The sequence below is a fragment of the Mustela nivalis genome (assembly GCF_964662115.1).
Source record: "Mustela nivalis genome assembly, chromosome: 5".
NCBI lineage: Eukaryota > Metazoa > Chordata > Mammalia > Carnivora > Mustelidae > Mustela > Mustela nivalis.
This window is the reverse complement of record NC_139024.1, coordinates 120,802,591-120,830,589: the sequence shown is the minus strand read 5'-3', so window position 1 is coordinate 120,830,589 and position 27,999 is coordinate 120,802,591. Positions and strand designations below refer to the sequence as shown.

At 48.4% G+C, this 27,999-nt stretch overlaps 3 protein-coding genes and 1 long non-coding RNA gene across 6 annotated transcripts; 3 read left to right on the top strand and 1 right to left on the bottom strand.

Annotated features, from left to right (window-relative positions):
- The first annotated feature begins 37 nt into the window (after positions 1 to 37).
- Positions 38 to 8,918, top strand: NFKBIL1 (NFKB inhibitor like 1). Of its 2 annotated transcripts, none has more exons than XM_082732860.1 (4): positions 38 to 147; positions 750 to 1,026; positions 7,707 to 7,928; positions 8,106 to 8,918. In XM_082732860.1, exons 2-4 carry the CDS (start codon positions 762 to 764, stop codon positions 8,693 to 8,695), a joined length of 1,077 nt encoding a protein of 358 aa, XP_082588986.1. In that variant the 5' UTR covers positions 38 to 147; positions 750 to 761; the 3' UTR covers positions 8,696 to 8,918. The 2 variants fall into 2 exon arrangements, with proteins under 2 accessions (XP_082588986.1, XP_082588985.1); XM_082732859.1 differs by lacking the exon at positions 38 to 147 and adding an exon at positions 195 to 367.
- LOC309865893 lies at positions 6,693 to 26,744 on the bottom strand. The gene is made up of 5 exons (XR_014312298.1): positions 26,387 to 26,744; positions 22,114 to 23,385; positions 19,099 to 19,251; positions 11,209 to 11,318; positions 6,693 to 10,327 (listed from the first exon to the last, which is right to left on the bottom strand). It is a non-coding gene; the product is annotated as an uncharacterized lncRNA (long non-coding RNA).
- On the top strand, positions 22,444 to 24,021 carry LTA (lymphotoxin alpha; the record flags this gene model as incomplete). Its single annotated transcript, XM_082732868.1, has 3 exons — positions 22,444 to 22,539; positions 22,631 to 22,736; positions 22,979 to 24,021. 3 exons carry the CDS (start codon positions 22,444 to 22,446, stop codon positions 23,389 to 23,391), a joined length of 615 nt encoding a protein of 204 aa, XP_082588994.1. The 3' UTR covers positions 23,392 to 24,021.
- On the top strand, positions 25,267 to 27,976 carry TNF (tumor necrosis factor). 2 transcript variants are annotated; one of them, XM_082732867.1, is made up of 4 exons: positions 25,267 to 25,656; positions 26,179 to 26,224; positions 26,413 to 26,460; positions 26,752 to 27,976. In XM_082732867.1, the coding sequence occupies exons 1-4, from the start codon at positions 25,471 to 25,473 to the stop codon at positions 27,171 to 27,173; spliced, it is 702 nt and encodes a 233-aa protein (XP_082588993.1). In that variant the 5' UTR covers positions 25,267 to 25,470; the 3' UTR covers positions 27,174 to 27,976. The 2 variants fall into 2 exon arrangements, with proteins under 2 accessions (XP_082588993.1, XP_082588992.1); XM_082732866.1 differs by having other exon boundaries at positions 25,276 to 25,656; positions 26,176 to 26,224.
- The last annotated feature ends 23 nt before the right edge of the window (positions 27,977 to 27,999 follow it).

Here is a 27,999-nt window from a genome sequence, read left to right as displayed (position 1 = left end):
CTCCCATGCTGGTCTCCTTTTCCTCGTTTGTCGTCCAGTCTTCCGGTTTCAGGCGGATCCTTTATCTTAAGTTCCCAAGTTCCCCACCCGAGACCCGACTGAGGAAACACACACAACTCGCTCTCTCCGAGAGAGAGACGACATCCGGTAACGAGTTCATTTCCGCCTTTTACCTGCGTCTCGGCTTGCGCCATTTCCGCCAGCCTAGAGTGTCCCCGCCCTCCCCGCCTCCCTTCCTCGCAGCGTTTTAAACACAGGCCTCGGGCCTACAGCTTTGGGGTTACTTAGGGGGGCGGGGGGGGCAGGTCTGATGAGTAACCCCTCCCCCCAGTTCCCAGAGGGAGAAGCCTCCACATCTGTCTGCCGGGTACATCATACTCCGTTTCTAGATTATTATTTGAAATTATCTGTGACTTTTAAATTCAGATTTCTGTTGATAAATATTTTCCCCATCATTCTTTGTCTTTTTCAAAGTCTCTTATTAAAAATTATCTGGGCTAATGAACCTCAAAGCAATTACCCTTTTCTCAAATTTTACGTTAAAAAATGTGACCCAAGCCCTCTTCAAAATTTTTTTCAAACCTAGCATCTGGCTGAGGGATGAGAGTTAGGAGAGACCTCATCTCTTGCCGAAGATGTAGGAAGAAGGGGGGCCGAAGGGAGGAACAAGAGGGGATGTCAGGGGCGGCGGAGGAGGGACCAGGCCAGGCTGGGGCCCTGACAGCTGCCTTTTTTTCCTTCTTCCTTAGCCCAAGACTTCCATGGCCTCCACTACCCGCCGCCAACGCCGAGAACGCCGCTTCCGTCGTTACTTGTCTGCAGGACGGCTGGTCCGGGCCCAGGCCCTCCTCCAGCGACACCCAGGCCTCGATGTAGACGCTGGGCAACCCCCACCACTGCACCGGGCCTGTGCCCGCCACGATGCCCCCGCCCTGTGCCTGCTGCTTCGGCTTGGGGCTGACCCTGCCCACCAGGACCGCCACGGGGACACGGCGCTGCACGCTGCTGCCCGCCAGGGCCCTGATGGTGAGTTTTCCTGGTGGGGAATAAGGTCGTGAGCCACTGACTGACCGCAAATGAGATGAAGACCAGCAGCTGAAAAATAGGCTAGTTGTGCCTGGGATGGTAGTTGACCCCGTTGGCATTTGTGACTTTATATTACTGAGCTACCATTGTCTGAAGAACCCAACATTCTCAAAACAGCAGCTTCAAATTTCACAACTTAACAAGGTTATAGCTCCTTTGTCTCTTGACTGGTTGTTTGCAGTGCAAAAAGTAAGATAGAGTTTAGGTTCTGCAGTTCCATTGCCTGGGTTCAGATCCCTGTGCCACACTTAACAGCTGTGTATTCTTGGGCTATTTACTAAACTTCCCTGAAGCTTAGTTTGCCCTCGTGCAGAATTAAATAACAACAGTTCTCACTTTGTCCCAGCACTTCTCACAAAACAGCCCAGTTAATCCTCATAACAATAAGTACTAATATTATCCCCTGTTTCTCAGATGAGGAATTAGAATCCAGGCAGCCTAGCTAAATCATCTGTGCTCTTAACAACTGTCTTACCCTGTGTGATACATTACAGAATTACACAGTGATAGCGCCCATGTTCAAAACACCCATGCTGTATCATATATTTTTATGACACACTATGTAATTAGAGCACCTGGCATGTGATTAGCACACAGTAGATGTTGGCCAGTAGTGTTCCTGTTATCAACAGATCCGTCCGTACTCCCTTCACCGTCCTCTCTGCAACTCAAAAACACTAAGACCCAAACATTTTTCACCATACTCATTTGGTGAGAAAAACTAACCTGAACTAAAGCAAGACTATTTGTGAGTCTTTTTCATCCTACAGATGTCAATGTTCATACATTTCTCCACAGAAACATTCACGTGTTTGATTATTGGAGCGGCCCAGGCCCTCCCCAGCTACTAAATATACAGTGTATGTACTTTCAGATCAGATCTACCAAATCCCAAAAACATCTGAGTTCTGAAAAACCTTTGACACAGGGTCAGATGGGGACCTATTGACAATGGACACAGCTCTGTAGAGGTAGCAGCCCTTAGGAAAATAAAACCCTCTGGCAATTTTCCCCTGCTAGAGATTTTTCCTTCTAAAGTAAGAACAGTAGAGGAAAATCCCTAGATTGGGATGAACAACCCAATTTGATTGCTACTATTACCATCTTCTAGCTCCCCAGCAGAAACCCCTCTCACCCCCAAAACTTTCCCCAGAGAGGGGGGAAAAAAAAAACACTTTAATTTCCTTTAATATAGTAAGATAGGCTGGCATATTCAGATTTTTTAAAAACCAAAACTTAAAACGAGGAGGTTTGCAAAATGTAGGCATCTAATTTGACAGCTGACATTAAACATGGCAAGAGAGCAGAGAACCCTGTGGCAGATTCCAGACCTCCTCCAAGTTCAGACTCTACCACCTACAGGCTGTGTACCAGGGACATGCAGCTTAACTTCCATGAGCCCAATTTTAATCCCTTTTTTTAATTATTATTTTTTATTTTTTAACTTGCCTCTCTAAATAGAAGTTGTGACAAGTAAATGAGGCAAGCACTTGGTACAGGTTTGGCACCCACCAGATGAAAAGTATTGTTATTTTTATTCTTATACTACCCAATTATGGTTTTTGAGGAATAAAAATCTCTCTCATTGTAGGATCTTCCTTCATTTTATTGACATCTAAGAAGCGTATGAGATCGATACTATTATCCAATTACAGATGAGGAAATTAGGGTCTTGAAGGTTCAGGAACTTCCTGAAATATCCTGGCCAACAGGTTGTCTTCCTAAGGGGGGGCCTGTCCTCAGTTCCCAACCAAGTCCTGGTATCTTCTCAGGCCTTGCTGCTTCTGTTCCCTGACAGCCCTGCCACCAGGTGGCCTTATGGCTCTTCGGTAGAGGGGCCCATCTCATTAAGTTTGGAGCTGCTTTAGAGACCATTAGGTCTTAAAATGCAAATACGTTCTTTGAACAGATGAAATGACCCAGGTTCCCCTAAGGAAAGGGAGGTTTTCCCCCTTTCCCAAGTTCCTACTGGATTGACTGGGCTATGTGGTCACAACCAATGAGATGCCAATGAATGGCTTTCGGTAACTTCCTTTTGGGACCTGTCACCTCCTGGGGAAGTGGTCTTAGGTGTCGAAGACCCTCATATAAATATACCTTAGTCAGACAATAACCATTCTCTACACACAAGAACTAGTGAACACTAAGAAACAATAGGTCATTTTCTCACAGTCTTTGCAAAAAGAAGAAAGTCCAAAGGCAGCCAGGTATTTTTTTTTTTTTTATGTCACATTGAGTGCACTTCTGCTCTGTGCCAGCACAGTACCAGACCTCTACCACCCGCTACTCACTTTGAGCTGCACAGTAGGAGTAAGCTGTGGCCCTGTTTTGCAGATAGCTGAGCTGTCTGATTTATGTTCTGTTTGCCTTTACAGCCTTTCCTACCATAGCACAACCACAAACCTGCAGCTCCAGCTACGTAGCTCTGTCTTCAGTGACCCCAAATGTGTTTTTCACAAGACTGCCTGTCTCTTTTTTTGCCTTCCCATCCACCTGATTTTTACTTTGCTAAGTTATCCTCCCTTCCCAGCCCAACATAAGCCCTGCCTCCTCCTTGAAGCCCTCTTTGACACCCCCCGTTACCTTTTCTTCCTCCATGCCTCAGTCAATCATCACTCAATATAAGCTTCCAATATTGGGGTCTTTCAAAAATGTGTTGTGCCAGTTAGTGTGAACATCCCTTTAAGGTAGAAATCACGTCTCAAAATGGAGAGGGGAAGAGCAGTGCTTCTGTCACTAAGGCAAAGTACATGTTTACTTCAGATTTTTTTTATACATATTTTCCCTAATATAAAAGTACACCGTACTAATTAAAGAGCACTGGGAAGTCGATCTGTACTGCTAAATTGATGATAAAGGTGACATTTCAAATCACCAGAGGGCAGCGAGCTATTTAATAAACAACCTTGAAGTATTTGGCCCATCTGAGGAACAGTCCTACTGACTCAGAAGTACAGCTGCTTAAAGATCTAAGTGTGACAGGAAGGGTTTGTACCAAATTCATGGGAGGAGTTTCCTCTGGGGAGGGGAATAAAATTTAGAAGACAGCATCAGAGAAATCTTTAGTTTTATCTATGATAGTTTATCTCTTGAAGACAAAATAATGTTGCAAAAATTACAAAACAGTAACATACCTGGGAGGAATACACTGCTTATTGTACTATACTTTCTACATTTTTTAAAAGACTTTATTTATTTATCTGAAAAAGAGCACAAGCAGGGGGAGCAGTTGGCAGAGGGAGAAGCAGGCTCCCCACTGAGCAGGGAGCCCTATATAGGGCTTGACCCCAGGACCACGATCTAAGCATAAGGCAGATGCTTAACCAACTGAGCCACCCAGGCGCCCCTACATTTTTTTAGATAAATAAAAAGATAGTAGAGGGGCGCCTGGGTGGCTCAGTGGGTTAAAGCCTCTGCCTTCGGCTCAGGTCATGATCCCAGGGTCCTGGGATCGAGTCTCACATCAGGCTCTCTGCTCAGCGGGGAGCCTGCTTCTCCCTCTCTCTCTGCCTGCCTCTCTGCCTACTGTGATCTCTGTCAAATAAATAAATAAAATCTTTAAAAAAAAAAAAAAGATAGAAAAAAACCACAAGAGGATATTTTTATAATCTTAGAGGGGAGAAAGCCTTTCTAAGGATGCAGTAAAGCCAAAGGCTATAAAAGAAAATATTGATATGGATTTAACTACATAAAAACTTTTCAAAGATGGGAGAAATTATTTACAAATACTCGACACAGGGGGTGATATCTATGATATATAAATAATTCTCATGTCTATATATATAATATCTAGGAGAAAAGTAGTCAGAGAATATGAACAGGTCATTCACAAATGAAGTAAAGAGCCAGGGGCGCCTGGCTGGCGCAGTCACCAGAGCTTGTGACTCTTATCTCAGGGACGTGAATAGAGATTACTTAAAAATAAAATCTTTTAAAAAAAGAAAAAGCCAAAGAACATATAAAGTACAGTAAACTTCATCAATAAGATCATTTTTTTCATATATCAAATGAGCAAAATTAAAAGGGTTGGTTGATGATACTCAGTCTTGGTATAGGACAACACAGGCATTTTTATATTCTCTGTAGGAGTATATGTTGGCACAAATTTGAGAGCAGTTTGGTAAAATCACTCATGTCCTTTGACTCAGAAATTCCACTTCTGATAATCTACCCCACAGAAATACTGTAAGGAGTCTACAAATACTGTAAGGAGTCTACAAAGACAAATGTGGGAGGCCGAACATTTTTGGAAACAAAGTCTATTGACTGGGCGTGGGGAGATGTTTGTTTCATACACATCGCGGAACACTACATGGTCATAAAAATGAATGAGGTAGACTGTGTACACTCCTGTGGAAAAGTATGAATGAGATGGTAGGTGAAGAAAGCAAGTTGCCAAACAAAACATATAGCATGATGACATATCTCTGAAAAAAAGTCATCCTGTGTATGCATTTGTACCCAGACAGGACCGGAAGGGACCAAGGCAAACTGTTAACAGTGATTAAATGTATTCTTCGTTCTTTAAAAAGAAAATTTTCTCATTAGTTATATCCCTTTCATATTGAAACATTAAGCAGGGGTGCCTGGGTGGCTTAGTCAAGCATCTGCCTTCAGCTCAGGTCATGATCCCAGGGTCCTGGGAGGGAGCCCCACATCAGGCTCCCTGTTCAGTGGGAAGCCTGCTTCTCCCTGTCCCACTCCCCCTGCTCGTGTTCCCTCTTTTGCTGTCTCTCTCTGCCAAGTAAATAATAAAATCTTTTTTAAAATTTTTAAATAAAATATTAACCAAATAAGATTGGAGGACAGCCATCCATAGTCCTACCACCCAGAGACTAAGGTTTTTACATATTTTTTTCTAGTCTGTTTTTTTTTTTTTGCAACCCATAGAATTTGGTCTCTTTTTTTACACAGTTGTGGTTGAATCCTACGTATAGTTTCATAGCCAGCTTTTTCCACACACGAACATTTTTAGGGGTTATTGAATATTCTGTACCATATTACCATGTTTTTTGTTTTTGTTTTTTTGTTTTTTGGGGTTTTTTTAAGATTTTTTATTTATTTATTTGACAGAGAGAGGTCACAAGTAGGCAGAGAGGCAGGCAGAGAGAGAGGAGGAAGCAGGCTCCCTGCTGAGCAGAGAGCCCGATGCGGGACTCGATCCCAGGACCCCAAGTTCATAACCCGAGTCGAAGGCAGCGGCTCAACCCACCGAGCCACCCAGGCGCCCCTACTTACCATGTTTTATAGTCCTTAAAACCCATGAATTTAAAAACCTGTGCAAGCCTGAACACGCACCTATCCTCGTACCTGCTGTGAACTGTAGTGGGGAGTAAGTAGTTGAAAGACAGGACTAGGTATTTGCTGGGTGGGACAGTTAGAGAGGGCTGGTGACAGGTCACATCAGTGGTAAAGAGAAGTAGCCCCTCCTCCTCTCATCCTGATGGGGTTTAAGCTGGGCAGCACGCAAGTGTACCAAGAGGTGATGGGTGGGGGGCGATGGGCCTTGCCCAGCCAAGGTGGGCCCATTGTGTTATCCTACCTTCCTACCTTCCTGGCAGTGACAGGATAACCCTTCCCTTGTCCCATCCTTTTGCCAGGTGGCCAGTACTTGGCAGCACCACAAAGTAAAGATTTAAGGACTGGCCGCCCATTTCCTCCTGCCCTAAGGAGAGAAAGTAGGTCCACAGGAAGGGAGGGTGCCTCACTCACCTTCCTCTGTCCCAGGAGTGAAAGAGGTGCTTGGTGGCCATAGGGGGTGGGCTGGGCCAGGGCTAGAGTGCCAGGCTGGCCGTAAAGTGGGTAGCATGGCCTTCATCTGATGCTAGAGTGGATGCAGTGAGGTGAGGGCTCAGGAAAGAGGAGAGTTCAGGAACATCAGTCCTTCTTTTTATCACTACCCTCCTGTCAGCCAGCACCTGGGTGGGACCCTCTCTCTCAGCCCCTTTCTTCTGCCCTAGATCAGTAGTCAATTTGGAAAGAGCTTGCTTTGCTGCGGAGAACATATCTGTGGCTTAAACTTGTTGCTGGTGTAGACCCTCTACCTCCCCACCCCTCTCCCAGAATGCACTGTATGAGGTTGACTGAGAGAAATTCCCCTCCCTGAAAACATTTATTTTACTCAGTTTATTGAAAAGTGATATGAAATGGTTCCTGTTCTTTATTTATATATTTATAATGTTGCAGAGTAAAATGTTCAGTTACTTTACCAGTCTGAAGTACAGCTTTGGGTCAGAAACACACAGTAAGAGTTGTAAAGTGACAATATTTTCAAGCCAAAAATGAAATACATAGTTAGAGGTTTTTGACATTGCCCAGCGTGTCTGGAGGCAGGCTGGAAAATGTCATTTAACACAGTAGAACTCCTAGGACACTAAAATAGTTTGTAGGGCCTCGGATCAGATTATTTTCAACTACCACGCTTCTCACGCATGTGGTAAGCTATCAGTAAATATTTGTCAGTGACAGTGATTTCCTAATACCCAGGAGGCTTCTGTGTGGGCAACCATTTCCATTGCTGTAGGACCAAGGGAATGAGTGACCAGCAGGATTCAAGATGGCAGCCGTGTCAAGGAATGGGAGTCCCAGCTAACTTCTGCTCACTGCTCTCCCACCAACAGCCTACACGGACTTCTTCCTGCCACTACTGAGTCGCTGCCCTTCTGCTATGGGAATAAAGAATAAGGATGGGGAGACCCCTGGGCAAATTTTGGGCTGGGGACCCCCCTGGGATTCTGCTGAAGAGGAGGAGGAGGACGAGGCTTCTAAGGAGCGGGAATGGAGGCAGAAGCTGCAGGGAGAGCTGGAGGATGAGTGGCAAGAGGTCATTGGGAGATTTGAAGGTGAGGAATCCATTCCCATCCACAGCTGCCCTTCTTCCCCTTGACTGCTTTTCTGTACCCACTGCATGCATGTTCCTGCTGGCCTTCTGTACCCCCTTCCTCTATACTGCCCTCCCTCTTGACTGTCACCTCCTCAACAGCATTTCCCAGCCACCCCCATCCTGCCCTCCCAAACAGATGATGCCTCCCATGAGACCCAGGAGCCCGAGTCCTTCTCAGCCTGGTCAGAGCGCCTGGCCCGGGAGCATGCACAGAAACACCAGCAGCAACAGCAAGAGGCAGAGGGAGCCTGCCGACCCCCACGGGCTGAGGGCTCCAGTCACAGCTGGCAACAGCAGGAGGAGGAGCAGCGGCTCTTCCGAGAGCGAGCCCGGGCCAAGGAGGAAGAACTGCGTGAGAGCCGAGCAAAGAGGGCACAGGAGGCTAGTGGGGACAGAGGGCCAGAGCCAGCCAGGGTTGGGCCCAGGGCAGAACACCCAAGAGGAGCAGGGAGGGGTAGCCTCTGGCGCTTTGGCGATGTGCCCTGGCCTTGCCCTGGAGGAGGGGACCCGGAGGCCATGGCCGCAGCCCTGGTGGCCAGGGGCCCCCCCTTGGAGGAGCAGGGGGCCCTGAGAAGGTACTTGAGGGTCCAGCAGGTCCGCTGGCACCCTGACCGCTTCCTGCAGCGATTCCGAAGCCAGATTGAGACCTGGGAGCTGGGCCGCGTGATGGGTGCTGTGACGGCCCTTTCTCAAGCCCTGAACCGCCATGCAGAGGCCCTCAAGTGACCCCAGAGAAAGAGTGAGAAACTGCACGGAATGCATCCTTAGAGGCAGGGCAGTAGTGAGGGGAAGGTCAGGTATGGGGACGATGAGGAAGAGGCTGATGCTACGCAGCAAAGGATATGGGGTGGGAGCGAAACTTGTAACAAGTGGGAGTGGGGAGGATATGGGCCACCACCACTGCTCCTTGACTCCTCCATTTCCTAATAAGACCTGGTTCCACATCTCACTCCTGGTGTCTCCTCTGCCTTTTTCCATTGCTGTGGTTTTCATCATACATGACATCTCCTTTCCCACCCCGCCTGCCAGAACCCGCAGCTCCTACACACCTGCATCACGCACGTACACACCAAGATGGGCTCTCAGCTGGAGCCAAGAAGGCCCTGCTTGCCCAGCCACAAAGGCAGCTCTGAGCAGACCCAGTTTGCCCACCAGTCACCACTCCCTGCGCTGTGCTCCTCCACTGTCAGTGACTGGAGAAATAGACATGAACAGAGACGAAAAAAGGAACAAAACCAGTTTCCCTCCTCTCCCCAGTTCCCCAGCCAGAACCACATCCTCCTGCCCACTGAATACCCCCTCCCCCAACACAGGGCTTTCCCTTTGCTGAGTCACTGAATGGTCTGAGTTGGGGGCAGCTGGAGCTGGGGACCATGAGGAGGTTGTGGGAGGATGGGATAGAAGCAGAATGGACAGGGGAAGAGCCCTGTGGGGGAGTGGAATTTCGGTTGCTAAAATTAGGAGCAGGGGAAGGAGGTGGAAAGAGCCAAATTATGTAACCTGGATTGTCTGTTCTTGGGCAACCAGGGATCCACACCCAAGGCCGTCTCCCCTCTAGCTCCTCAATCCTAGGTCTCCTTCAGGGCCCCAGTCCTCTCCAGCTTCTCTCCCTCTCCCACACCTAGGCTTTATCTCTGGGCAGTCTAGACTTGGCCTTCCAGATACACCCCTTTTGCTGAAGTTGAAAAGGTCCCGAGGGGCAGTGGGAGGGGGGCTGGTGCCATCCCTTTCATTGTTCCATACTCGATCTCCACTCAGGCTCCCCACAACAGGGAGAGGAAGTTGCAGACAGTACCAAATGCCACTGCCATCCTCCAGGACACAACAGGGAAATCCACGAAAAGAAGAGTTACAGGCATACGCTGGCGTGTGCAGTCTACAGAGAATCTTAAGAACCAGAAACTAATTTTTTAGGTATGGAACGCTGGTGTACTCAAGAGCACCCAGAGGGCGGTAGAGCTTGGGGAGGGAAGCCCGTGGAAGCAGGGGAACACGGGGTGGGCCCAAGACCTTGGGAGAAGACAGCCAGGAGATGGAAGGCCTCCCAGGGACCAGGCATCTGTTCAGGGTCAGGAGGAGGAAGGGCTGGTGAGAAAGATCCTGTGAGAGGAAGCTGCTGTGATTCAGAGAAGAGCCTGCGAGCTGTGAGCAACCCAGGCGTCCGGTTCCTCTCACAGGCCAGAAATTTCGGAAGTGGCATGCAAAGAGCCCAGGTTGGGAGTTGGGGGGAATTGGGGGAGTTGGGGTTAGGATCCCTAAGCTGGGGGTTGAGAGATAAGCAACAGAAACCTTTGATGCCCAAATTTGCTCCTCCATCCAGCAAATTTTTCTCTGGTTTTGAAGTGCATCGTTTCCACTCTGCAAGTTACATAAAACCAAATCAAAATAAGCCTTGATACCCGGCCCCCAAACCACCTTCTTTTCAACGTCCCTCCCTGGTGTCTGGCCCCCAGCCCTCTTGGGGGTTCCCCTGAGATGAGGGCTGTTCACTTTCTCTGACCACAGGGTTTCCGCTTCTGTGTCTCTTGTTTCCTAGGCTGATAAAAATACTGAGCCCTAGAGGCCCTGGCTTCCTCTGACCTCCCGGGGCCAGGCAGCAGGCATCCTGTCCACCGTGGTGGGGGCAGGGAGGGGGGCCCAGGGATCCCCAAGGGATGACTCAGTGCCTACTGTGAAACACTGGGGAGGTGTGAATGTGTGCATCTGCTCTGAGAGCTGGAACGAGGAATTAATTCTTGGTGAAGGATGACATGCTGGGGTTCAGTTAGAAAAACAGGATTAGGGAACAAGACCAGTGAGATCAAAAAGGGTCAATTGGGGGATTGGGATTGGGCTTGGGGCTAGTTTGAGTTAAGCTAGGAAAAGGATCTGGGAGGGACTCTATTGAGTGTAGTTCAAATGAGCAACAAGTAGCCCAAAGAGAAATCCAGACTGCTGCAAGTTTGCCATCCAACAGGGGAAGCGAGGTCTATACCTAATTGTCATTCAGGGCATGATGCTGAGTACATGTTGGGGAGTAAGACATAGTGGATACAGAAAAGGGGTGGGGGAAGACCCTGAACCAGGAGAGGGCATTTGACTGGTGCTGAGGAATGGGCAGAATTTCTATGGGTAGAGATGAAGAGACAGGCTCCGTAGACAAGGGAAATGGCTTCAGCTGAGACCAGGAGTCAGAAAAGAGTATATTGAGGAAAAGATGAACGTCCTGAGACAGACAAAGCACAGGTGTGAGTAAGTACGTGTTGAAGAGAGGCCCGAAGGAGGCCAAGGTAAAGGGTCTGGAACCTCTTCCTGTGTGTCTCGGTGCTTGTGGCAGCTGTGCAGAAGAGAGGGAGAGAACAGGAGAGTGCTGCAGGGGTTACAGATGAGGAGTAAAGGAGAAAGCAATTAATCACTCGTTCTATGAACACCTGCCATGTCAAGCCCTTTCCTAACAGGAGTAATTCTGCCGACAACTGTTCAGAAGATGGGTGGTAGATCTCCATTATAAAGAGGAAACCAGGGCGCCTGGGTGGCTCAGTGGTTAAGCCGCTGCCTTCGGCTCAGGTCATGATCTCAGGGTCCTGGGATCGAGTCCCGCATCGGGCTCTCTGCTCAGCAGGGAGCCTGCTTCCTCCTCTCTCTCTCTCTCTCTGCCTGCCTCTCTGCCTACTTGTGATCTCTCTCTGTCAAATAAATAAATAAAATCTTTAAAAAAAAAAAAAAAGAGGAAACCAGGTGCGCCTGGGTGGCTCAGAGGGTTAAGCCTCTGCCTTCAGCTTGGGTATGGTCTCAGGGTCCTGGGATTGAGCCCCAAATCAAATCGGACTCTGCTCAGCAGGGAGCCTCCTTCCCACTCTCTCTGCCTGCCTCTCTGCCTACTTGTTTTCTCTCTCGGTGTGTCAAATAAATAAATAAGGAGGAAACCAGGGCTCATAAACATACTGAACCTGCTTAAAGCTACATGGATAAAAAGTAGCAGATTAACACTAAGTGCATCTTACTCCAAAACTTGTGTACTTTCACTTAGGTCTGAGTACTTCCAAATAGCATTAAAGGAGGGAAAAGATCTTAAAAACTTTGAGAGGATAAGTCATTAGCACAAGACAACCGATAGGACAGTGGGAGGAATCTTAGAAGAGGAACCTTAGATGGCTCTGAATTTTGAGCCTAGAAGATTAGGAAGATGATTCCCTAAGCCTAGAAGGAGACACCAAGCTGAAGGGAAAGATAAGGAATTCTGTTTCAGACACTGAAGCAATATATTTTGATTAAGCACAAATTATTTTTTTTTAAGATTTTATTTATTTACTTGACAGAGAGCATAAGTAGGCAGAAAGGCGGCGGGGCGGGGCGAGCAGGCTCCCTGCAGAGCAGAGAGCCCTATGCGGGGCTCAATCCCAGGACCCCAGGAATCATGACCTGAGCCGAAGGCAGAGGCTTTAACCCACTGAGCCACCCAGGCGCCCCAAGCACAAATTATATTTGATAGGAGCAGAACACTCTGCTAGACAAAAGGTTTAAATGAAATATAAAGTCACTGCCCTCATAGAACTTGCAGTCTAATGAGATAAACAATCTATCAGTAACAACTACAGGTCATAAGGGGGGTGCACCTCCTTAGAGTAATCAAGTGTTCAAGGAAGGTGTGCTGAGTTTGACGTGCTGCCATAACAGTCAGATGGAGATTTCTGGCAAGCAGGCCAGGAACTCGAGAAAAGTGTGAGCTGGAGGGGTAGATTTGGGCATCATTTCCTTCCTAGTGGACACTGAGCCTCGGAGTGCACAGGATCCTTGTGAGAAGATGGCCAGAAGAGCCCCAAAGATGGTCTAAGCAAGAGGAATCAATAAAGGAGGGAGTTGGGGAAGCTGTCAGAGAAGTAGGGCAAGGGAGGGGTGTGCCAAGCAGAGACAGAGCCACATCTAATGTTTCAAAGAGGTCGAGTAGGGGAAGGTTGAAAGATCCTTTGGGTTAAGGAACTAGACAATTACAAATTTTGAGAAAACAGTTTCCACTTACCAGAGGGGCAGAAATCACTTTACATAGGTTGAGGAATGAGTAGGAGGTGAGGAAAGGGAGGTGGTGGGTACAAAGTCATAGAATGGTGAATATGGAAGATAACTAAGAATCATCTCTAGGGCAACCCACGAATTTTACAGATGAGGAAAATGTTACCAGTTCCCAAAAAAGTGGGTAGTTAAGGGGGCTAGTCTCGAGACATCACACAGAAAAGGAAGGTGAGAGATGAAATGGCAACGAGGAAAACAAAGTCCAGGGAAATATTTTTTTCAAGAAATAAAATTGAACATGTTTGTGAAATGAAAGTAGGGTGCACGAAGAGAGAAAGATCCTGAAAATAAGAGGGGTGGGTGGAAAATATAGTAAAGACACAGGAAGTGGAATATAGAGCAAAAGGAACAGCCTTGGACAGGATGAAGAGTCCTTCTCGGAGTCAAAAGAAAAGAAAGATGGGGCATCTGGGGGCTCAGTCGGTTAAGCGTCTGCCTTTGGATCAGGTCATGACCCTGGGGTCCTGGGATCTAGCCCTGAGCCAAGCTCCCTACTTAGCCCCCAGTCTGCCTCTCCCTCTGCCCCTCCCTCAGCTCATGCTCTCTCTCTCTCAAATAAATGAAAAAATATATTTTAAAATTAATTTAAATTTACATTTAATTTTAAAAAGGGGGGAGCCTGGGTGGCTCAGTCAGTTAAGCATCTGCCTTCGACTTGGGTCATGATCTTGGGGTCCTGGGATTGAGTCCCATTTTGGGATCTCTGCTCAGGGGAGAGTCTACTTCTTCCTCTTCCTGCTGTTGCCCCTGCTTGTGCCCGATCACTCTCTCTCTCTCTTGCTCTCTCAAATAAATTGAAAAAAAAATTTTTTTAAGTAAATAAGGGATGCCTGGGTGGCTCAGTGCATTAAAGCCTCTGCCTTTGGCTCAGGTCATGATCCCAGAGTCCTGGGATCGAGTCCTGAGTCGGGCTCTCTGCTCAGCAGGGAGCCTGCCTCCCCCTCTCTCTGCCTGCTTCTCTGCTTACTTGTGATCTCTGTCTGTCAAATAAATAAATAAAATATTTTAAAAAATAAAAAATAAATAAAATACAAGTTGTATTCAAGTTTCTTTTTAAAAAAAAAAGATGACATGTAAATAAAGTGAAGGAAAAAGAAGGAAGTGAAGAGATCAGCTTGGGTGACCTTAAGCTCAATGAAATAGATGACAGCTTCACCAACTGAGAGTAAAGAGGTAAAATTGAGGTGTAAGAAGCACAGAGATTTAGATATCACCTGCAGGAGTAGAACATTGAATCAAGAAAAGAAGATCGAGAAATCCTGAGGGCTCTCTCAGGTTAGATGGCCAGAATGAGCAGAAGACACCTTCTAGTGACATGACTTTCCTGCAGTGTGTGGCAGCCTAGGAGAAAGTCCCAAGAATAAGACCATTGAGTTTATCCAAAACAAGTTTTTCAAGGTCATCTTGGTAGAACACCAAGTGATCCTAAAGTGCTAGTGGGTGGCTCAGTCGGTTAAGCACCTGACTCTCGATTTTGACTCAAGTCATGATTTCAGGGTCCTGAGGTCAAGCCCCACATTGGGCTCTGCCCTGGGCATGGAGCCTGCTTAAGACTCTTTTTCTCCCTCTGCCCCTCCCCCTGCTCACACTCTCTCTAAAAATAATAATAATAATAAAAACTAATAAAGTGCTAGTGAAAGTAGCTGAAATGTTTGACCATGCAGTGCAAGTTAAACCAGATGGACAAGGAAAACAAGGAAAGAAGAGGGGTTGGAAACTTGGTGAGAATGGAGAAACTAATATGATGGGAGGGAAGGGGGGGGTAAAAAGTGAATGGTGGTTGTGAGAGGGAAAAATTGGAGCTCAAGATCTCAAAGATGTAGCCCTTTCAAGTGATGCTGAGGTCTGAGATACGACCTTGCTCATGGGTGCCTAAATGGGAGCAGGGAAAGAAGCTGTAAAGCTTTGTAACTGAGAAAGTTGAAGCACTGAGAGGACTGTGTGAGATCATTTTGTGTGGTTTTAAAGTCTCTAAAGATGGTGGTGGGGATGAGATATGGAGAAAAACTGAGCTAGAATTAAAGTTGTTAAGAATGTGATAAAGATGTTGGTAGAGAAGACTACTGAGCAGATAGAAAGAGCATGGCAAATGCAAAAGGCACAGGCTTCAAGAGAAGAGAAGGAGGTTACCAGTGGTGCTGAATAATGGTCTCTCCTCTGCCCCCTGCCCTTTCTGACTGGGTAGAAGGAAGAGCAGACTTCACCAAAGAGAAAATGAGAAACATTAGGGTAAATCCAGGCTCTATGCCAGAGGAAGAGTCTTTGAAAAATGAGGCAGAGAATTTTAATCTATGAGGAGTTCCACAGCATATTGTAAAATGGATTGGTAGAAGTGTCCTGTGGGGTAAACAGTCTAATCCAGGGAGGTTAGATCCCAGTGAGAGTTCAGGAGAAGAAAAAGCCTGGAGGGTTTTGCTTCCAGAAACAGGAGTTTGCTGCCTCTAGAATTTAGAATGGAAGGTACATAGTATTTATTATGATGGAAAAAAACATAAATACTTGGAAGAAGGTCATGGGAGAAGCACAAGACAAAGCATGTCTTCCAGTTCCATGGTTTTAAATGCCATCTTCATGCTGATGACTCCCAGTGTTGTCTCTCTAGCTCTGACCTTGCCTTTGAAAGCCAGACTTATATCCAACTGCCAAGTGTCTTCTCCACTTGGATGTCTGCCCAATGGATTTAGACTTAACATATTCAAAATTGAACTTTTTGTTCTCCTACTTCATCAGAATCCACATTCCTCCCAACACCTATCTTCCAACACCCCCCAAAATCCATCCACTCTCTATTTATAGAGTCCTGACAATTCTACCCTGAAATATATCCCACATTTGTCTACTTTTCTCCATCTTTATGGCTGCCACCATCTTCTCTCCTCCTATCGCTGCCATTGTCTCCTAACTGATGTCCCTGCTTTCATTCTTTCCTCCTACAACCCAGTCTAGACAAGATCTTTTTTTCTTTTTTTTAAGAGTTCATTTATTTATTTGGGAGAAAGAGCAAGCAAGAGAAAGAAGCATGAGCAGGGGAGCCACAGACAGAAGAAGTAGTCTCCCCACAGAGCAGGGAGCTGGATGTGGAACTAGATCCCAGGACCCTGGGATCATGACCTGAGCTGGAGACAAATACTTAACTGACTGAGCCACCCAGGTGCCCTAGACACAGGATCTTTTAAAAACATAAATCCAGTCACCTCTGCCTCACTCCTCTCTGTCCTCTTCCTCCTCCCCACCCACTTCTCCTCCCCTCTGCCTTTATACACACACATACAAACATACGTATTTACACCCTCCAAAGGCTTCCCATGGTTGAACAAAAGCCAGATGCTTTATCTCTCTTTGAATGGTCCTGCGTGATCTGGCTCCTGCCTCCTCTCTCTGACCTCATGCCCACCCCACTCCTGCTCTCTCTCTGTTCCAGCCACATCAGTTCCCTTTCTGTCCCTCAACACCCCCTGCTCATTTCTACTTTCCACCCTTTGCAGTAGCTCTTCCCTTTGCCTGGAATGCTTGTCCCCTAAACCTTCACCTGGTCACTCTTACTTGCCATTTGGGTCTCAGCTTAAATGCCACTTAGAGAGGACTTCCTGACCACTGTGTCTAAAGCAATTCTCTGCCACTCCTCACGTCCCCTGTATTGTTTCCTCCTAGCACTACTTAACTGACTTCTGTATATTTCCTTTCTGCCTTGCCTTACTAGGGTGTCTGCTTTGTTTGCCTCTATTTCCTTATTGCCTAGCACAGTGCCCAGCACATAGTAGGCACTTCTTAAGTGGGTGGGGGGTAAAAAAAAGCACCTTAAATGAAGAGATGGATGAATAATGGAATAAAACAGGAGAAAGCTCATCTTTAGTTTTGTGGCTTAGATTGGACTTGACTTTTGAGTCAGGTTTAACTATAGGGTCGGGTGTGGAGATGAGTTGATTTCAAAATTAGTTGTAGGAAACAAGATTGGGTTAGTTTAGAGGATAAGTTTATTTTCAGACTTATTTATTGGAATGTGTTTAGATTTGAGGTTACCATTGAGTAGTTTGAGTTGCAATTTAGGTTGAGGTTATATTTGAGTTAGGGTCAAAGTTAGTATTAAATCCCAATATAGGGGTGCCTGGGTGGCTTGAGTGCCACATCAGGCTCCCTGCCCAGCAGGAAGCCTACTTTCCCTCTCCCACTCCCCCTGCTTGTGTTCCTGCTCTTGCTGTCTCTCTCTCTCAGTCAAATAAATAAATACAATCTTTAAAAAAATAAAATAAAATAAATCCCAATATAGGTTTTGAGGCTAAGTTCAAGTTTGAAGCTACGTCATTTAGAGGCCTGAGATTTCACTCGTTTCTCAACATAGCCCACTGTAGACACTGTATTTCCCTGAGTTTGGGGCACAAGACTCTAGTCATCACCCCTCCCACCCAGGGAAAGCCCCAAACCAACTGCTGGCCTCTCCAAGAAAGAAACCAAATTTCACACAACCTCCGAAACTGAGATTGAAACCAAGATTGGCCCATCTCAAGGAGCGTCCTTCAGCATATCACCAACGCCTGTGACACTGAGCCTCAGCCGAGTTCTTGCCCTCCTTCCTCTCTGTCTCTCATGTCTCCCTACCACTCTTTCACACCTTCCCCTTTTTGTCCCTCAATGCCGGGTCTTCCTCTCTGACCTAAGTTTCTCCCTTTCTCAGTTTCTCATCATTAATTGCAACACTGTTTTATACTTTAATATAACTGAGGTCTCCTAGTCCATCAGCTCCTATCATTAGAGAGGCAGAAAGAGAAAACAGGAAGGAAAAGGAACTCTGGATAAAGAGAGACATGGAGAAAAGGAAAGGAGCAGAGACCAAAAGGGAAACCAACCGTGATGTAAGAGACAGTAGGTTAAAGAATAAGAGGAAACCAAACTATAGACCAAAATATTTTTTTAAAGATTTATTTATTTAGGGGCACCTGGGTTGCTCAGTTGGTTAAGCATCTGCCTTCTGCTCAGGTCATGTTCCCAGAGTCCCAGGATCAAGCCCCACATTGGGCTCCCTTCTTGGTGGGGAGTCTGCTTCTCCCTCTTACTTGCCCCCCCCACCCTGCTCATGATCTCTCTCTCTCTCTCAAATAAATAAATGAAATCGTAAAAAAATATTTATTCATTTATTAAAGAGAGAGAGAGCACACGCAAGAGCTTGGGGAGTGGGGGAACAGAGAGAGTGGGAGAGAGAGAATCCCAAGGCGACTCCCCACTGAGTATAGAGCCCAACGCAGGACTTGGGACTCAATATCACAACCCTGAGATCATGACCTGAGCCAAAACCAAGAGTTGGATGCTTAATTGACTGAGCCACCCAGGTGCTGCTAGAAGAAGATACTTAAAGGGGGCATCTGTGGCCACTCTTCCTCCATCACATCTGCTCAGTGCCCACATCTGTAGATTTTGCCTAGAAACTCTCGTTCTTTCCATCCTCCTGCTGTTGCCTCAGTCTAAGTGTAAGCTCTTATTATCTCCTTGCCAGGTTATTGCATAAGTTTTGTAACTTGTTTCCACCTTCTGCTTTCCCCTCCAGCCCCTCAAATCCCGTACCCCAATCCATTCTTCATGCAGCTTCCAGATGCATTTTTCTGATGTACCAATCTGCATTGAGTCCCTCTCTCACTTAAAAATCTTGGTGACTCCCCATCATAATTAGAATGAAAACCAAACTTCTTTTCTTGGTTTCAAACCCTTCAGAATGGCGTGCTCAGATCATGATCCTGGGGTCCTGGAATTGAGGCCCACATTGGGCTCCCTGCTCAGTGGGGAGCCTGCTTCTCCCTCTCCTGCTGCCTGTCACTCTCCCTGCTTGTGCTCGCCCTCTCTCTCTCTCTCTCTAATAAATAAATAATAAAATTTATTAATTTAAAATTTACCTTTAGGGGCACCTGGGCGGCTCAGTGGGTTAAAGCCTCTGCTTTCAGCTCAGGTCATGATGCCAGGGTCCTGGGATCAAGCCCTGAATCAGGCTCTCTGCTCGGCAGGGAGCCTGCCTCCCCCTCTCTCTGTGCCTGCCTCTCTGCCTACTTGTGATTTCTGTCTGTCAAATAAATAAATCTTTTTTTAAAATTTACCTTTAAGGGGCGCCTGGGTGGCTCAGTGGGTTAAAGCCTCTGCCTTCGGCTCAGGTCATGGTCCCAGGTTCCTGGGATCGAGCCCCGCATCGGGCTCTCTGCTCGGCGGGGAGCCTGCTTCCTCCTCTCTCTCTGCCTGCTTGTGATCTCTCTCTGTCAAATAAATAAATAAATAAATCTTAAAAAAAAAATTTACCTTTAAAATTTTAATAAATCCTTCAGAATGTGTTCTCAGCTTACCTCCCAAGCCTCATCTATTCGTACCCCAAGTATAAATAAAGTGAAGGAAAAAGAAGGAAGTGAAGAGATCAGCTTGGGTGGCCTTAAGCTCAATGAAATAGATGACAACTTCACCGACTGAGAGTAAAGAGGTAAAATTGAGGTGTAAGAGGCGCAGAGATTTAGAACATCAATTGCAGGAGTAGAAAGCAAATCAAGAAAGAAAGATTGAGAAATCCTGAGGGCTCTCTCAGGTTAGATGGCCAGGATGAGCAGAATACCCCTTCTGGTGACATGACTCTTCTGCAGTGTGTAACAATCTAGGAGAAAGCCCCAAGAATGAAACTATTGAGTTTATCCAAAACAAGGTTTTCAAGGTCATCTTGGTAGAACATCAAGTGATCCTAAAGTGCTAGTGAAGGGCTACCTGGATGGCTTAGTCGGTTAAGCACCTGACTCTCGATTTTGACTCAGGTCATGATTTCAGGGTCCTGAGGTCAAGCCCCACATTGGGCTCTGCCCTGGGCATGGAGCCTGCTTAAGATTCTCTCTCTCCCTCCCGCTCCCCCTCTGCTCAGGCTCTCTCTCAACACTTAATGCCTAGCACCCCTCCCCCAAGCCAAGTTCAGTGATTTTTCTGTAGACAACCATAAGCCCTCTATCACACTCTATTGTAATTATCTGCTAACTTTCCTGTCTTCCTTGTTGGTTTTTGAGGCCCCAGAGTGCATGCGGACTCTCTTTCTCATATATATCCTCAATGCCTTATATAAGGTGCTCAATAAGTGTTTGTGAAATAGAAAGAAAGCGAAGAGGTGGAAGGAGAATGAAAAGAAACAATAGTCTTATCGGACTAGGAAGGCATGAAAGGCAAAGAGCCTCAAGAAGGGGGAGGAAAGCAAGAGAAATGGCTCATGAATGTTACTTCTGTGCCACGGGACCCCAAGACTACTCAGCAACATTGTGCCAGAGGAGAACAACAGTATCCCCAATGTCACAGGGATGGGGGGGCCTTTAGCCATTCAAAACTCTCAGAATGAAAGCATACCAACATCAATAAAGATAACCATATTTGAGATAGCAAATTTTCTCAATCTTCTGAAACATGGACAAAATCATCTTTAGAAATCTTGCTTTTTTTTTTTCTTACAAATTAAGCGAAAACTGACTCATTTTTAAGAATGTTCATCTCAACATCTTTCATAGTGGCCAAAAAGTAGAGACAAACCAAACGTCTTACCCATCCAGAAGAGTGGGTAAGTAAGCTAGAGTATATTCACACGATAGACTATTACATCCTAATGAGAAAAAAAAAAAAAAAAAAACATACTGATAATGCAGCCACATGGATGAATCCAAACATCGCATTGAGTGAAAGAAGTCAAACCCAAAGAGTACATTCTGTGTGACTTCATCTCTATGACATTCAGAAGCAGGAACAACTAATCTATGGTGATAGAGGTCAGAAAGTGATTGGTTATCTTTGGGGGGTATCAGCTGGGAGAGGGCATGAAGGAACCTTCTGGGGACCTGCAAATATGTTGAACTGGATTGTGGCTTTATGGCTATAATCAGATGGCAAAGCTCATCAGGCTATAAACTTAAGAGACATGCACCTTATTGTACCCAAGTTAAAAGGGGGGAATCTTAAACAGTATCCTGGCTCTGCAAACACAGCTTCCAGAAAAGTCCTTTGGTCATCCCCACCCTACCCTAGTCACCCACCCTCAAGCTCCTCCTGTGTGGAATTCCAAAGGCTTCCCTGTAGAAAACTTCAGAAGTTGCTACATTCCTCCAGCCCAGAGTGTGTGTTTGGGGTTATATAAATCTGATCTGGGGCCCCTGGGCGGCTCAGGTCATGATCCCAGGGTCCCAGGATGGAGTGCTCCATCACATCACGCTCCCTGCTCAGCAGGAAATCTGCTTGGAATTCTCCCTCTCCCTCTCCTGCCTTTCCCCACTCTCTCTCTCTTTCTCTGTCTCAGTTAAATAAATAAATAAAATCTTAAAAAGAAATAAAAAATCTGATCTGTGGCAACATCTCTTAATAAGGGAACCATGACATTTATCTTCCAAATCAGGACTTTGTGAGAGCAAAAGGGAGATCCGTGTACATTTTCACCAGGACAGCAAGCATAAACCAGAATATCCCAGGCAAAGAGGTATATAATGCAACTTCTTGATAGAAAACCTGCCAGAGGACCGGGAAAATACACATACTGGGGCGAGTGCGACTTGAACCATTCGGGACAAGGACGAGGGTAGAAGAGGAGGAAATGGGCACAAAGAGTGCCTGTAATCAACCAAGGGTGCAGAGGTGTTATATATAATCGCTCTTCAGGGAACCTGGCCTCCAGCCCACGCCCCAGCTGCTCCCATCCCCCTCCTCCCCGAACTGACTGTCCCTTCTCTGGAACTCCTAAGGCTGACCCCGCTCCCTGGCCCTCCCAGCCCACGATTCCCCTGACCCCGCTCCCTTTCCCAGAACTCAGTCGTCTGAGCCCCCAGCCTGTGGTTCACTCCTAGGCCTCAGCCTTTCCTGCCTTCGACTGAAACGGCAGCATCTTCTCAGCCCTGGGGGCTTCCCCAGGCCCAGCCCGGGCCTAGAACCCGCCCGCCGCCTGCCACGCTGCCACGCTGCCACTGCCGCTTCCTCTATAAAGGGACCCAGGCGTCCAGGCCCAGGGGCCCCCGCATAGCAGGTGAGACTCTCCCGCCCGGTCTCCTGGGGCTGCCTGGGCGGCGCACTCCCCTGGGAACTCCTGCCCCTCCGCGGGCGCCCCGGCATTCCCGTACCTCCTGCCTGGGGCTGAGCCTGGAGCGGGAGGGGCGAGGGGGGGGGTGGTCCGTGTGGTTTGTTCCCCGCTCTCTGACTCTTCATCAGTCAGTGTTTGTTCTGTGTCTGTCACACGTTCTCTGTTTCTGCCACGCTCCCTCTCTGTTCCCTTCTCATGCCTGTTTCTCTTTCTGTGCCCCCTTGCTCACACCGGGGTTTTCCTGACTGCATCTTGTCCCCTTCTCTCGCCGTGGCTCTGGCTCTCCCGATGCTGTCTCCGCCGGCCGGAGGCCCGTCATCCGCCCCGTGCCCCGCCCCGCTCACTGTCTCTCTCCCCGCAGGTTCTCCCCATGACACCACCTGGACGACTCTACCTCCTGCGGGTGTGCAGCGCCCCCCTCCTCCTCCTTCTGGGGCTGCTGCTGGCCCTGCCGCCTGAGGCCCAGGTGAGGCAGCAGGATAATGGGGGCTGCAGTGGGGGGGGGGGGGCGCCAAACTTTGGGCCCTAGAGCCACGCTCCACACTCTTGTCCCCTAGGGGCTTCCTGGGGCCAGCATCTCATCCTCAGCTGCCCGGACTGCCTACCACAACCCTCAGAAGCACTTGGCGCCAGGCACCCTAAAACCTGCTGCTCATCTTATTGGTAAACATCACCGAGCCCCGTGAACATGTACTCCCAGCTCTTCTCCTACCCCCGCTTCAAGCGACCATGCATTTACTGCACCTCTCCCCAAACTTCCCCCACACCTCAGAACAGAGGTATCCCACTCCCCTCTGTCCTCCCAGCCATCCCCCAGGAGCTTGCCCCAGCACCTACTTCCTCAGGAATTAAGAGTGCTGACTCCCAGATTCTTGACCTCTCCTATCCCCTCTGGCTCTTCCTAGGAGACCCCAGCACCCAGAACTCACTGCGCTGGAGAGCCAACACGGATCGTGCCTTCCTCCGCCATGGCTTCTCTTTGAGCAACAATTCCCTCCTGGTCCCCACCAGTGGCCTCTACTTTGTCTACTCCCAGGTGGTCTTCTCTGGGGAAGGCTGCTTCCCCAAGGCCACCCCCACTCCTCTTTACCTGGCCCATGAGGTCCAACTCTTCTCCTCCCAGTACCCTTTCCATGTGCCTCTCCTCAGCGCTCAGAAGTCCGTGTGCCCAGGGCCACAGGGACCTTGGGTGCGCTCTGTGTACCAGGGAGCTGTGTTCCTGCTCACCCAGGGAGATCAGCTCTCCACTCACACAGATGGCGTGTCCCACCTACTCCTCAGCCCTAGTAGTGTCTTCTTTGGGGCCTTTGCTCTGTAGAAAAATCCAGAAAGAAAAATAATTGGTTTCAAGACCTTCTCCCCATTTTACCTCCATTCCAACTACTTCAAGGGTCACCAAGCCTCTCTTTTGACCCTTCCAATAGCCTCAAGTCTCCCCTGCTCATGTTACCTAGAGCTTCCAAAGAAGGAATTCTAGGCACCCTAGGGATCATACCTCCCTTCTGCAAACCCCAGCGCTAGGCTGAGGATTTCAAGTCTGCCTAGAAATTCCTGCCCAGGGCTCTTCATCTGTCCTGCCAGTCGAAGGAGGACCTAGCCCTGGACATGGAGGGGGCAGACACCGGGAGAAGCCGGGAGGATGACAGGAGGCAGGGGAGGAGAGATTATTTATGAAGGGAAAAAATTAAATTATTTATTTATGGAGGATAGAGGGGAGGGAATAATAGCGGGCCACCAGAAGAGAGTGAGAGAAATAGCTCGAGAGATGAAGAGGGAGAGAACATCGGCCTAAGGATAATCCAGTGAAAGAGAAGACAAGCGGGCCTGAGACACCAGGGAGCTCTAGAGAGAAGCAAAACACTCTTCAGATAGTCACTGATTAACTAAACACCCCATGAGGAGACATCTGCACCTTCTGTGAAGCCCAATAAACCTCTTTTCTCTGAAATGCTGTGTGACTATGTTTGTCTGTCTAAGAAGTGGAAGGAGAACAGGGGCCTCAGAAGAGACAGGAACTGTGGACTACAAGGAGATGAAGGGGTCTTAGGAGCTCTGGGAAAATATGGTGGAATCAAAGAGGTGAGGCAGCCAGACCACGGCAGGGAAAACAAAGGATAAGCTGGGAAGAGAAAGGAAAAATGGGGGTCCAAGGTTTGGAGGAGCGGAGGTCAGGGGACCACTGGCAACTATGACCACTCTGAGGCTCTGAGGAATGGGGATTACAGGAGTCCTCTGGGGAGAAGTGACCACACAAAAAGTGTTCAGGACTATGGGGGTGGACATGGGGCCCCTCTGGAAGAATGGAATGGGAGACCCTCAAGACTGGGGAGATAGGGAGTACAGGAGACATCAGAGGGGCTCTGAGAGCTAGGGCGATCTCCAGAAATCCAGAGGGCGCCTAGAGTTCTTTGGGATACATGGCTACGCACAGGGGTTCTGACGGATGGGGGCTTCAGGGCCTCAGATTCCCTTGGAAGCCAAGACTGAAACCAGCACTGCTGAGTCTTTTGTCAGAATGAAAGGAGAAGGCCTGCTCTCATGGGGCTCGTGAATTCCCAGGGTTGCTTTCACTCCCACTGGGGCTGTCCCAGGCATGTCCCTGCCAATTACCAACCCCTCCCCAGCCCTTTCAGAGACCCCATCCACATCCCTCACCTCAAGCTTCCTTCTCTCAAGTTCCTTTTCCCCCCAGGGGCACCAACACATGTCTCAGGACCTAGCATAGCTTTCCCCCCAATTTCTCTCCCCATCGAGGGGTCAACGTTCTGAACCCCTTCCCAGGTCTAGCTCTACACCTACCTAAGTCCAGTCTAGAAATCAGAGGAAAACAGGCCACAGACCTGAGCCCCCCCAAAAAATGGAGGGAATGGGAACTGAGGGTCCAGTTCCCAGCAGAGGGAAACTGGGGTCCAGCCTCCAGGGTCCTACATACGCCACAGTGACTGGCCCAGCAAGCCTCCCTCGGAATCCGAGTAGGATGGATAGGAAGTATCCTTGATGCCTGGGTGTCCCCAACTTTCCAAACCCCCGCCCCCGCAATGGAGAAGAAACCGAGACAGAAGGTGTAGGGCCCACTACCGCTTCCTCCAGATGAGCTCATGGGTTTCTCCACCAAGGAAGTTTTCCGCTTGTTGAATGAGAGCCTTTCCCCGCCCTCTTCTCGCCCCACGGGTATATAAATGCAGCTGTTTGCACACCCAGCCAGCAGAAGCTCCCTCAGAGAGGACACCAGGGCACCAGCCAGGAGAGACAGAAGCAACTCCAGATCCCCCTGGAAATAACCTCTCAGACGACACACCCCCAGACAAGCAGCAGAGCGATTCTCTCCCTCTAATACACACTGCCCCAGGGCTTTACCATCACCCAGCTGGACTTGAGCCCCTCTGGAAAGAACGCCATGAGCACTGAAAGCATGATCCGGGATGTGGAGCTGGGCGAGGAGGCACTCCCCAAGAAGGCAGGGGCCCCCAACGGCTCCCGAAGGTGCTGGTGCCTCAGCCTCTTCTCCTTCCTCCTCGTCACAGGAGCCACCACACTGTTCTGCCTGCTGCACTTTGGAGTGATCGGCCCCCAGAAGGAAGAGGTGAGTGCCTCACCAGACTGCTCATTCTCCCACCCAGGGAGAGAGAGAGATGGGGTGGGGGAAAGAGGTATGCTGATGGGGACTGGTGAGAGAGAAAATGTAGAGAAAGACGTGGAGGCAGAAAGAGACATGGAGAGAGATGGGGGAAGAGAGAGGGGAAGGGAACCTACAGAAGGTGCTCACTGAATGCTGCTTGAATGAATGAATGAATGAGCCCGCAGACATATGTAAAGAGAGATGTGTGGAGAGACGTGGGGTGAGGGGAGAGAGATGGGAACAGAACAAGTGATATGAATAAAGATGGTCAGACAGAAAGATGTGGACAATATGAGAGAGAGATAAGGAGAGATGTGAGGAAAGAGATAAGAAAAGAGCGTGTCCAGCTTGTGGAAGACACTCAGTGAAAGTGCTGGGGAATGGATGAATGGTGAAAGGAAACTAGAGTACGAGCTATAGAAGCAGCCTAGCTGTTTCTCATTTGGGGTGACTTTCTCTGATGCTAAAACTCCTTTTCCCCAGCAGCTGCCAGATGGCCTCCAACTAATCAAACCTCTGGCCCAGACAGTCAGTAAGTATCTCCAAAGCCCCCTCTCCGGATTCTGGGCTTGGGTGGGGGTGGGGGTTGGTCCTGAGATAGCCACAGTGGGGGAAATTCAGGGTTTCGGTTTGAGCGGAGGAGGCTTGGAGGTCAAAGTAGTGGGATCTTTTCCAGGAAGCTTAAGGGTCTCACCTTTTTCTTTCCTCTTTCCTCCTCAGAATCATCTTCTCGAACTCCAAGTGACAAGCCTGTAGCTCATGTTGTAGGTAAGAGCTCCAAGGATTCGGCTGGGGGACGGTGAAGCAACTAGGATGTGGAGGAATAGGATTTGGGGGCTGAACCAGGCTGAGGGTAGACAGACCTTGAAGACGGTATGAGAAGGACTCATTGGCCTTGAGGGGGATACTGAGAACCTCAGGGCCAGATGGGATGTGGGAAGACAGACAGAGGGGACAGGAACCGGATGTGGGGGGGGGCAGAACTTGTGGGCCAGGATGTGGAGAGTGGAACTGACAGGGTCACACTGACTCACCCCGTCCTCTTCTCCTTCCCTCCAGCAAACCCTGAAGCTGAGGGGCAACTCCAATGGCTGAGCCGACGTGCCAATGCCCTCCTGGCCAATGGTGTGGAGCTGACAGACAACCAGCTAATAGTGCCATCAGACGGGCTGTACCTTATCTACTCGCAGGTCCTCTTCAAGGGCCGAGGATGTTCTTCCACCAATGTGCTCCTTACACACACCATCAGCCGCTTCGCCGTCTCCTACCAGACCAAGGTCAACCTCCTGTCTGCCATCAAGAGCCCTTGCCAAAGGGAAACCCCAGAGGGGACTGAGGCCAAGCCCTGGTACGAGCCCATCTACCTGGGAGGGGTCTTCCAACTGGAGAAGGGGGATCGACTCAGCGCTGAGATCAACCTGCCTGCCTATCTCGACTTTGCCGAATCCGGGCAGGTCTACTTTGGAATCATTGCCCTGTGAGGGGGCGGGATGTCCATCCTTGCCCACCTCAAACCTTTTATTATCCACTCCCCCGACCCCCTATCCCCTTCTGGCTTAGAAAGAGAATTAGGGGCTCAGAGCTGGACCTCAAGCTTAGAACTTTAAACAACAACACTTAGAAACCTAAGATTCAGGGATGCGTGACCCAGACAACGGAGCACTGGCCCCCACCAAGAATGCAAACTGGGGCTTCCAGCGCTCACTGGACACCGCAGGTTTGGATCCCTGAACGCAACCTGGAACACTTGGAATGTGGGGGTCAGGGAACTTTTCGTTTTGGCTAGAACACTTCAGAACATTCCTTGAGAAGATCTCACCTAGCACCTGACATGAATGGACCTCAGGCCTCCCTTTCTTCAAATGTCTCCCGATTCTTCCTGAGAAGGAAAGCCCAGCCCCTCCCACAATGGGGCCAGTTCTCTCTATTTATGTTTGCACTTGTGATTATTTATTATTTATTTATTATTTATTTATTTACTGATGAATGTATTTATTGGGAGGCTGGGGTGTCCTGGGAGACAAAATGTAGGGGCTGCCTTGGCTCAGACATGTTTTCTGTGAAAATGGAGCTGAATTCTAGGCTGTTCCCACCCGGCCTCCTGGCCTCTGTGCCTCTATTTGCTTTCATTTTTCAAAAATATTTATCTGATCGAGTTATCTAAATAATGCTGATTTGGTGACTGACTGTCACTGCATCGCTGAACCTCTGCTCCCCAGGGGAGTGATGTCTGTAACCGCCCTACTGGTCAGTGGCGAGAAATAAAATGTGCTTAGAAAAGAAACACAGTCTCATCGAATTAATTCT

Excerpts from the sequence above, each read along its gene's own strand:
- NFKBIL1 (XM_082732859.1), top strand. The coding sequence starts at position 311 with ATGAGTAACCCCTCCCCCCAGTTCCCAGAGGGAGAAGCCTCCACATCT. Across the intron at positions 1,027-7,706 it reads TGCCCGCCAGGGCCCTGATG|CCTACACGGACTTCTTCCTG; the intron begins GTGAGTTTTCCT and ends TCCCACCAACAG. Across the intron at positions 7,929-8,105 it reads GGTCATTGGGAGATTTGAAG|ATGATGCCTCCCATGAGACC; the intron begins GTGAGGAATCCA and ends CCTCCCAAACAG.
- TNF (XM_082732866.1), top strand. The coding sequence starts at position 25,471 with ATGAGCACTGAAAGCATGATCCGGGATGTGGAGCTGGGCGAGGAGGCA. Across the intron at positions 26,225-26,412 it reads ACCTCTGGCCCAGACAGTCA|AATCATCTTCTCGAACTCCA; the intron begins GTAAGTATCTCC and ends TTTCCTCCTCAG. Across the intron at positions 26,461-26,751 it reads GCCTGTAGCTCATGTTGTAG|CAAACCCTGAAGCTGAGGGG; the intron begins GTAAGAGCTCCA and ends CCTTCCCTCCAG.